General features: G+C 44.0%; 1 protein-coding gene across 12 annotated transcripts in view; it reads right to left on the bottom strand.

The window, feature by feature from the left end:
* Positions 1 to 8,025: 8,025 nt before the first annotated feature.
* TPM1 (tropomyosin 1) overlaps positions 8,026 to 11,170 on the bottom strand; it is a gene marked incomplete at its 5' end in the record, with an annotated part of 28,460 nt that continues 25,315 nt past the window's right edge. For 6 of the 12 annotated variants that reach the window (XM_080809026.1, XM_080809027.1, XM_080809028.1 and 3 more), the window contains one exon: positions 8,026 to 9,588. In XM_080809026.1, coding sequence (XP_080665152.1) covers positions 9,506 to 9,588 — 83 coding nt within the window. In that variant the 3' untranslated portion in view covers positions 8,026 to 9,505. Of the gene's footprint in view, positions 9,589 to 10,651; positions 10,848 to 11,170 lie in introns of those variants that run through there. The other 6 variants (XM_080809020.1, XM_080809022.1, XM_080809019.1 and 3 more) reach the window with 1 other exon arrangement.

The following is an 11,170-nucleotide window of genomic DNA, read 5'->3' as shown; positions in this document are numbered from 1 at the left end:
AGAATAAGTGGAAGTAGACCGAGGATATACAGATGTTTCCGGTGATGACTTTATCAGTGCTCTTTTTTTTGGGGGGGGATATAAAATATTAAATTCTGTCTCCTTTTCTTTTGAGGGCTCTTCTTTTGCTGATGCAGTCAGGACCCATCCCTGTAGGCCTATCTTAACAGCAACACTGAGGCCGAGAGACGCTCACCCGGCTATCTGGAGGTGGTGCTGACACCCTCCTCTTGGAAGACCGGCAGCGTGCCTCATTGTTAGAGAGGTGGGGACACTGCAAACCTGAGAGAGTCACTGCTTTGAGGATTTCTGGAGTGCCTGCTCTCCCCATTCCTGGGCTCTGAGTCAAGAATGTAACTGAAGCCCCAGACAATAGGGTGTGAAAGAAAAGATGTTCCCGAGTGTCAGATACCCGGGCCAACCAGACCCAAAAGCACAGAGCAGGTGCTTGGCGTTAGTTCCTGGTGCTGGCTGGGTCCCTGCGTCCTGCCCCACACCCCACACCTCTCTAGACAAAAGCCATAGCTAAGAAGCTTGAACCCCTGCCTCCTCCCACATATCTAGGAACAGCTCCAATGAGAACAGCCTGCTTTCTCTGGCCAACCTCTTCTTTCAAGGCTAAAGATATGGAAAGCAGGAACTGTGTCCCAAGAGCGGAAAGCATGAAGCAGGGCCTTACACATAAAGGATTTCACCAGAGGAGGATGAGGGTATTTTATCGTCTGAAGGAAACTTTCAAGTGCCCTAAGTAACCTTCTAGTGTCTGAGAATAAGATCAACAACCAGGTGGGCTGAGTTTTCTGAGTGTTACTGAGAAGTCCCCAGGAAACCAATCCCTGGAGGCAGACCCCCATCAGGCTCTGGTGGAGACACAGGACCTAGGCACGCTTTTCTGGAAGAGGGGACTCCCTGAGAGCTGGTCATCGAGGGTCTACTCAGGCCCCTCTCCTCCCCCCTGCAGAGGGGCTGTTCTGCTCCCAACACTGGATTTGAATCCTGAAGGACCATGAAACCTTGCCACCTTGTGACTTCAGGGGGGAGAACCCACTGAGCTTTCTGGTCCTATACTGGCCTGATGGGCATCCAAGGCAGCCTCACAGGTGAGTATGGAAGGGACGAGGGCAGCCTTTCCTTTGAAGCCTGGGCAGAGTGGCTATAAGGGTGGGTTGCAAGGACACAAAACTCAGGTGTGTTTAAGGGATGATAACACAACAGAAGTTGTCTGTCATGGAGTTTTATATCAGGCACTGTACTAACTTCACAGGCACTATCTTCTTTAGTCATGACCTTAGTGCAGGTACTATTAGTTACCTCCCCGTTTTGCAGAGAGAAAAGTTAAGTAGCTTCCTTAAAGTCACCCAGCCACAGGAGGCCTTCCAATTCTGCTCTAACTTCCACACCTGGGATTGTAACCACAGTCCTAGGCTGTCTCCTCTGAATTGACTTTCATTGCTGCTGTTCCCCTCCATCACTGTTCATTATCCCTAAGGAAGGGGCTTCCTAAAACTGAAGCAAGAATGGCCAAAGATGGCGCCTCTGAGCCCACACACCGTTATTCACTTTTATCAGTTCCGGGTCCAGACATGGGGTAAGAGCAGGGAACTGCTGTGAGAGTATTGCTCAAAGTTCAAGTTTCTGTGTTTTTGTTGGCAGGAGGAGATTGGGGAGAAACCGAGATCACATTTCTCAAAAGTCTCTATTTCAACCAGTTTGGGAAGTGTTTGTTTTGTTTCTTTTTTAAGAACCCAAAGCCTGGAACCCAAATGGGCTGTGTAGTTCTGGCTTGGGCATTATATTTAGGGTAGGCCTGTACCTAAAAAGAAAAAGATTTTTTTTTTAACTGTATGTTTTTATGTCCCATCCGTCAGGAAATATCCAAATTATAATGAATCTCTTCTTATTAGTTCTCGTTATGAAAGCAAAAAAAAAAAAAAAAAATCAGAAACATTCCAGATGATTAAAACTAGAGTAACGAATTATGGCACATTAACCAGATGGAAGAGCATATAGTAATACCAGGAAGGCTAGTGTAGCACCATAGAAAGTAGATACCTATGCAAAATTTTTTTGGATTTAAAAATAATGGAGTTTTGAATAAAAAGACTTAAATATACACACAGGCAAAACATGAAAAATAATTATTTTTAAAAGTGGTTGTGAGGTTATGAATGACTTTTCCTTTACTGATTTTCTCTATAGTGTTAATAACATGTGACAAATGAAACACTCAAAGTGTATACAATTATATGATGGTGTGCACCTTATGTATATGTCCTGGCTTATTTACTGTGGAACCTTGTATCCAAATATGGCAGAGCTTTTCATTTGAACTTGCAAATCACTGCATGAAATTTACATGTCCCTTTAAATACATAATACACATTCACTGCTCTTATACAAATTGGGATTAATTCTTTGGGTTAGAGTCTTTGTCACCCAATTTAATTATACCATATTGATCCCTAGCACTTGCCTTTTTGAGTAGAAATGCACAAGAAGTGCCCCCGACCCCCAGCAGTTTCTACCAATGCAGTAGCAAAACTCAGTTTTCTCTCACACACCACCTTATTTTTCATCTTTCCATGAAAGCTGGAAAATGAATTATCTGGAGATGCCCAGGGCCCCTAACCTATTAGGAAGGTTAAAGTCTGAAGGTTGAAGACCAGCAGATCAGGTCATTGTCTTCTCTAAGGGCTACAAAAAGAGTGCTGGGGAATCTTTCCACGGAAGAAGGGAGTGTTCATGCCATCTCTCAACCATTTGGTTTTCCAGAAATCCCTGCAAATTTCCCTACTGGGATAGAATGTCTCTAAAAAGTCTATGTAATTATTCATTTATACTCTACTGTTTGCTCTGAAGATTGAGAGATGCTCTCAGATAAAAGCAAAGGTACGGTAAGACCAAAACCAAAGATTAATTTAAAACAAGTTAAATAGCATAAAACAAAGAACAGGAAGGTGGGGGAAGAAGGTAGAATTTTTCAATTAGAGTCTGGTAAAAGAAAACTACAGTGAAGAACGAAATGTCTGGTGGCCTGAGTAAAAAGCAAAACCAAGGTATCTGAAATGAGCAGAGGTCTTGTTTCTAAGGTTTAAGAGGTCATGGTGAGTCATGAACTGCCTGTGATGGGAGAACTTCTAGGAAAACAATCCAGCAGGCCCAGGAAGGCCTCTTCCACTGGTTTTAGGTGGTTAACAATCTTCCAGGAGGAAAGAGGTATGATGCCTGATTTCAACACACTCCTATATCATTTACTTTCAATTTGCTGTGTAATCATATCCTGTTGTTTGTAAACATGTGTGCACTGCTTCTATACATTGTGAGGGCAAGAAGTCTATTTTATGCTGCTTCTATATTGTCCTATAACCCCTAACCTATAGTTCCTAAAATGATGTGTAAGCTTCTTAAGTGAAAGTGGAATTTCTTAGTCCCATAGGCCAAGTCATGTATAATCTTAATTTACTAGAAGACAATAATAGGCGTCCCTTCTGTGTTTAAGAGAAAGTGAGCACTACTAGGTATTTACCCTAAAGATACAAATGTAGTGATCCAAAGGGGCACGTGCTCCCAATGTTTATAGTAACAATGTCCACAATAGCCAAACTATGGAAAGAGTCTAAATGTCCAACAACAGATGAATGGATAAAGAAGATGTGGTATATATATATATATATATATATATACACATATACACACACACACATATATATACACACACATATATATATACACATACACACATACACACAATGGAATATTACACAGCCATCAAAAACCTGAAATCTTGCCATTTGCAATAACATGGATGGAACTAGACGGTATTATACTAAGCAAAATAAGTCAATCAGAGAAAGACAATTATCATATGATCTCCCTGATATGAAAAATTTGAGAAACAAGACAGAGGATCATAGGGGAAGGGAGGGAAAAATGAAACAAGACAAAACCAGATAGGGGGACAAACCATAAGAGACTCTTAATGTCAGGATACAGACTGAGGGTTGCTGGGGGAGTGGGGAGGGTGGGAAGAATGGGGTGGCTGGGTGATGCATGGGGGAGGGCATGTGTTGTGGTGAGTGCTGTGAGTTGTGTAAGAGTGATGAACCAAGTATCTGAAACAAGTAATACATTATATGTTTAATTATATAATTGAATTTATTAAAATAAATAAACATGGGGGGGAAAGTTAGCAGAACAAGAGATTATAGAGTAGTAAAAAAATGGTAGCTGGAGAGGAGAGATCACATGCCAGAAACAGACATGAGCTTTCAAGGATGGGATTAGTAACTGAAGAGATGTGATGGGGTTTGCCAGGATTTGAGTCTGGAAACACTTCTATGGAGGCACATTTTCTTTACATTTATTATATTCTTATAACATGAGAATATTCTTTTTCTTGAGAATATAATATTCTTATATGACTTGTTCCTTTTTAATTTCTTGGCAAGGTACTAAGGCAGGTAATCCTGGAGTATTCTGCAAAGGAGTACTTTGTGAGAACACAGGAGGAAGACAAATCATGGGAATGGCAGTCTTCAACCTGAATAAATCAGCAATTCATCACTTTCCACCTGGGTTCTGAGATGTAATACGTAGCAGTCCCTTAAGAGCAAAAATGAAAAACCCTATTGCCTGGGGGGGCTGGCTCATGCTTCTAATATACTGCCCGAGCTTTTAGCACCAGTACTAAACCCTTTTGGGATAGTGACAGGGCTTGCTTCAGAGAACGGTGTCCTTGACCACAGCATGATTCAAGTAGTTATTTGGCAAATTGTTTTAGTGTGAAAAATGGTTTTCATAGAGGAAGTCGGCTTGGGACAGAATGGAGGGTTGGGGATGCTGAGGCAGACTGTGGTCAGCCCATCAAAACCTAGCTACTGGAAGGCCAAAGGGCTACACCATCCTACTGTGTGTACCTGGAAGTTTAACACCCCATCTGTGAGTCAAAGGAACAAGAATTACAGTTCCTGAGCATCCAAAGTTGAAAACAGATCAGGACTCACCATCAGGACGTATGCTTCCCTCTTACACCCCCCTCCCCTACAGTCCTTCAGCATCCTCCCAGAAGGCCGCCTGGGAGACAGAGCAGTCCTGGGCCACACACACAAAGGGCTTGTTTGGCTGTCACTAGCTTTCCTCTGGAGACGTGGGTTCTGCAGTGGTCCTGCCCAGTGGCTGCTCAAGAATGCACCAGGGCTGCCTGCCCTCGTTCACGTCTGCTTCAGGGCCCCTGGGCCGTATTCATGCATTCCTACTGTCGGCTTCACCCCCTAGCATGTCCAAATGCAGTTTGAGAACCCAGCAACAGAAACTTATTTCCAAAGGCCAGTGTTTTGCCTTAAAAAAGGAATCTGAATCTATTGCTTCGAAACACTCTTTAACTTCTGTGCGCTGTTGGTACCGCTCCAGAATTGTTACTTGAGCGTTTGTGTCTGGGCCATTTGTCCCATCAACGACCATACTATGTGTGGTACAGAGGCCATGCGATGGATGGCCTCCAGGGGAACGGTCCTGAAGATCTGTCACTCCAAAAGGAACAGAGTGACTGTCAGTCTCCCTAAAGATTCCCAAGGAAGTGGGGGAGAAGGCTCAGGCTGAGGAGCAGGAAAAGGCCTGGAGGTGGTGGGGGCATCAACACACAGCACTTTGTTGAGATCCCCGGCTTGTGAGAAGCGCAGGACATGCGAAGAGGCAAACCCTGTCCCTCAAGGCTGAAGAAACTGCTGCTCAAAATGGTACCATGAACCGAGGTCACACAGGGAGTGGTGGACAGGTTTCCAGCTTGCCGCTCTGCTTTCCAGGCCTGCAGGGGAGCTGAACTTCACCAGCGGAGTGACCTTGAGCAAGCCACTGAACCTCTCTAGGCCTGGATTATAAGCCTCCTTCCAGCAGGGATCTGAATCAGCATTTCGGTGAGGGCATCCGCCTTGGCAGGCTCTAATAAGGCCTTGACTTGACTCTTTGTTCTCCATGGCCTTGGAAACCGATGGAAATAAAGCTCTCACATGCAGCAGGAACCAGTCTTATCCTCTAGGTCGATGCCCATTTGTCAAAAACTTGGCAAAAATTGCGTTCATATTAGTGAACCCTCAACACAGCTTCATTCATTGTTTGACACACAAAATTTATGACATCTGTTGGAGGAATGTGGCTCTGAACACTCTCAATGTCAAAAAGCATATTTAATGGAACACTCCTTGCACTGCCTAACATTTCTGATTTTTTCCCAAACCCCTGTCTCCAATTCTGGAAATGATGGCTCCCTGAGCACCCCAGAGCTTTTTGTTTTGATTAGAGAATTCAGATTTTTTTGTTCTTTCTGTTATGTACATTTGACTGCAGATTTGAAAACAAAATCACATCTACAAATAGTGTTGACAAGTTGAAAAAATGGTTAACATACCTTCAAATATTTGTTCAAGCAAAAAGACGTTCCCCACCCCCACCCCCGGAGGGGGGGAAAAATCAGGCCAAAAGTATTACACCCTAGAGGATACATACCAGCATACACAAAAATTAGGTTTTCTTTCTGCTAAAGACCTCTCCAGGAACAATAAGGAGGGGAACTGCTCTCCTCAATGCCAGTCTTAAAAAGTTAAGAATGTATCCAGAAAGTGCTTTTTTCCCCCTCAGCAACAGATCATAAATTTAAACATTTGGGGGAGATGCTGATTTCTTACTTGTACCTTCTCTGCGGAGAGCCCCAGTGTTTTACTCTGAATATGACAACTTCTCCAGTTGCTCATCCTGAAATCCAGGCCTGCTAATGGAATTTAGGGTATGAATCTTGAACTATTTCTCTGTACTTCATGGTTTTCTAAATGGTGACCGTTATCAGCTTCCAGCCCTGGTGCTCCCACTTGAAGAGCCCTTATCTTATTCCTGACCTCGCAGGGGCAGTCTGTTCAGAGATGATCACATTGGAACAGAACCAAGGTGTGTGCCATGTGGAGACCGGTTGTTCCCTCCTATCTATCCCAGAAAGGTCAGGGAAGAATTCTTGGAATTGCCCTGATGCTTCATAAATTCGTGATTTCACCGGACCCCTGGAAGTTAGGCGGTAAAGCACTCACTAGTGGTCATGGCAGCCCCGAAGCTGACTCCACCTACATCTTCCCTGTCTCCTCCCCCAACAGTGTTTCTGGCTTCACCTGTTTCTAGCTATGTCCAGCAGTGGCTTTTCTTCTGCTGCACAACGCCTGAAACAAATGAGAGGATCCGCACAGGTCTTTGGAGTCGCACGGGCCTGAAACCTGAAGCCCGACCCCATTTCCCGGGAGCCGTGGGACTGTCAGTAGTTTCAGGGACTGTCTGAGCCTCGGGGTCTGTGTTAATGAAACAGGGACTGATGGGAAGCGGAAAGAACCCTCCTGAGGTACTTCTGACAGGTTCTGGCATATGATATCTGAGGACAGTATTGATAACCATCGTCACGTGGGGTGAGGTCAGTGTTGTCCCAGTTTGACTGAGTCAGGTAGTCAATCCCCTCCAGGGTGGTTGCTGGAGCACGTGTGGCATGAGGAGGAAAAGGCAGGTGCTGGTTATCAAGCATATCACAGGTGCTGTGCTGTGTACTTTATGACATGGGTGCTACATTCCAGTCCCCACAGAAATACCCCGGGAGCTACGTGCTAATCTTGTCCCATTTCACAGATGAAGAATCTGATTCAGGGACTTGACCGGCTAGGCAGCTAGTAAAGGGGAGGCCAGACCTGGCTCCCAAAGTGAATGGGTACTGGGTTCAGGAAAGGCCTCTTTGACTACAGTGAGCAGCATTCTTGGTCTAGCTGAGGACGGGCAGTGGGGAGCTTAGGGGTGGTGAAGACAAGGCAAGACCCAGAGCATTTCCTTGCTTCGAGCAAGGGGACAGTTTTGAAGAAGCAGGAACCCGCAGCCTGGCCTCCAGGCTTCTTGCTGGGTTCTTTTGCCTTATGTGCCCTTCCTTTCTGTGGGGAGAAAATACACGATCAAAGGGCTTAGAAGAATAGCTACAGATATATTTTCTTTCTTTCTTTCTTTTTTATTATGTTAGTCACCATACAGTACATCATTAGTTATTTAATACTTTTCAGTGAAAACATGATCTGTCATCCAAATGAGTTTTCGTTCATTTTCATTCTACTGAGTTTGCTTTTCAGGAGAACATCCTTTTCTGCCCCGCAGCCCAAATTTGGCCAACTTATATTGTTTGTAATCTCCTTTCGTTTGCCTGAAGTTTTCAAGAGTGACCTATGATATTTTCAGTTTCCACGTCGGAGAAAATGAAGATGGATTGGAATTTAGGACTCAGCATAAGTGAGAAAGCAGAAAATCACAAAGACCCCCTAGAGTGATACTTTTAAGTAGAGTCCCATGGCTGGGGGACGAGAGCTCGGTTGGTGCATTCATTCACGACCTGATGTGTGTGCCGCCGCTAAAGACTTAGCTGAGACTTGAGGGAAAATCCCCCAAACAGTACAACCATGGCAAAAGCCTTATGTATGTGCAGACATACGCCCGTAACACGGAGAAAGGCTCTTGGAGGGGGTCTTTCCTGCTGGGTTCTAACTGTGTCAGACCAAAGAGATGCTACCTTAAGTGCTTGGGGGAGGATGATGCACAAAATGTAGCTTCCCCCGATCTCGGAGTTACTGTTCTAAGAAACCATTCATGAGCGAAGGTAGGTCAACCACACCATCTGAAGTTCACCAAGGAAAAATGTACAAATGACAGGACCACCAAATTTAGAAAATGTCCTACAGTGTGCATTTTATTCCATACCATTATACAATGTTTACATATAGTTATAACTCTTAAATGTTTTTTCTTTACCAATTGTAAGTAGTGCCTAAATCTTTCATTTTAACATGGAGAAATGGAGAGTGGAAAACCACATTGAATGCTATCCTACAAGTTGTAATGAGCCACAAGTGTGCCAATGAAGAGACAGAAGTCTTACAAGAGCAGCGTGCCTTACAAATCCCTGGCTTTTGTGAATTCAGGCATACAGGACCCACAGCCTCATCTTGTAGTAAAACTCAAGACAAAATAAATTAGTGTTGGACAGAATTCTAAATTGTACAATATTGAACAAAAGACCACAGTGGGACTTTTTATTTAAAGTAGCACCAAACCACACCTGATTGTGTTTTCAACATTAATCTGCCTGTTGATACATCGTTGGCACTTTGAGTGGAAATCTTTCTGCTTCTGTGAGGATTCCTGGGCTGGCTGAGTACCCTGTGTTGCAAAACTCTCTATGAAGTATGGCAATGGCAACCTGGGAAATGGCACATTTAAGTCATTATGGCCCTGCCACGGGCTCGCCTTTGTGTGTGTGTGTGTGTGTGTATGTGTTTTCCCCATCCCCTGATCTAGCTGGTATTTCGTGGATGTTTTCTGTGACAGTGTAAAAGTAAATAAAAATGCATTTAAGGGGTTTCATGATAAGCATGGTGTTTCAAAACAAAACAAACAAAACAAAACAGAACAACATGAAAGAATGTGGTCGCAGCTAAGGAGGTTTTCACATGTTGTTTAACTCCAGTAAAGTCTGATCCAGCATCTGATGCATACTAAGGTTTTCTTCTTTGGCATGAGCCACTTTCTCTGTGGTGGGATTAGAAAATTAAGTCATGAATAGCTGCACTTTGGACACAGCGGTGGTTCGCTCGTTTACGCAGGCAAACATCAGTCACAAACAAAGATGAGCGGATTAGGACAAGGCATGCTGGTAAGATATTACTCAATTCCAGACAAGGACCTACAAAGGGGGAAGACGGCTTTGACCCAAAGGAACCACAGGCACAACAGGCTCTCACAGAGCGGAGCGGACAGGGGAACCTTCGCCAAGGGTCCACTCAGAATACAGTGCAGGTGGGGCTTGGCGGAGGTCCACAGGCCGTATGCCATGGGGCCGGGCAGGGGTGCTTGCCGCGCTGAAGTTAATACAGCAGACATTTCTGAGTTACAGGTGGTTAAAGGTCTGGGAGCTGTGTTGTAACACAATCTCACAGAAGACAAGGATGACGTAAGTGGGTTTTCTGACAACTTTTAGAATGATTTATTTCTCTTGCTCATTAAAAAAAAAAAAAAGAATATCAACATATTTCATGCACACTTCAATAGAACATTCTCTTACTATTCTTATAGTGTTCTATTTATTAATAGCATGACATTCTCACCAGATTCCAACAACACCATTAGACGGAATAAAAGCATACCTTTCAGACAATCAGGGACTTCTGACATGAGCTCCTGTTTTCAAAAGCTATTTTGCCCAAGCATAGGTACATTTAATCAAACACTATACCAGATATTATGAAATTAGGAATATGAGTATGTAATAGCTATATATATATTATATATATTGTACCCTAATTTATATATAATATATATATATGTATATGTGTGTATAGTTACTCCTCTGCTTTGGCTTTCTAATTAAAAGCAGGACTCAGTTCTCTGTAGGAAACAGAAAACAATTTTTGGTCCTCTTTATGTATCAGTTCAAACAAGAGGACCGGCAATTGCTGAATTGTTATAAATATTTAATCCATATACACATACGTAACTTTACCACAAAAGCGGTTTTGGGGTTTAGAGAGAACTTAGTTATTCCAGATATAAGAGGAAAATGCAGGTGAAGCCAGCATTTTAGCTAATTCCTTCCATGTACGATTCTGCAGAAAGCAAGTGTTGTCAGCCCTATCAGTTGAAGGTACGGCAGTCTTAGATTTCCTGCCCATGGGCTCCATTCCTAGAAATCAGCCCAAGCTCTTTCCCACTTAGAGTTTAATCCTCATTCAGAGCCAGCTTTAGTTGGTTAGTTAGGCGGCGGTTTTGCTCAAGTTGCTGGTAGAGTTGATCTGTACAGGTCAGCAAGCAGGTTAGCAGAAGAGAGGAGGCAGAAGGAAGAGAGAGGTTAGCCAGACTTGGTAAAGAAGTTAACAGACAGCACACAGAGATACCTCGGTCACCGGCCAGGCAGCTCACCCTTCCCCGGTGGTCATCTGTCCCATGCCCAGGAAGGGGGGGGGCGGTAAAGGCCTGACAGATCGAGGAGGAGCCAGGATTTCTCTCTTGGTGGCCGGGGAGGGAAAGGGAGCGACAGGGGTGAGGGAGGGAGAGAGAGAGGGGAGATATTCCTCTTGCACCTTACTAAAACCACTGTGTGAACGAGCCACCTGCA

The sequence above is a fragment of the Martes martes genome, assembly GCF_963455335.1.
Source record: "Martes martes genome assembly, chromosome: 7".
NCBI classification, from domain to species: Eukaryota; Metazoa; Chordata; class Mammalia; order Carnivora; family Mustelidae; genus Martes; species Martes martes.
Note: the sequence above shows the minus strand (reverse complement) of the source record. Positions and strands in the feature narration are given on the sequence as shown.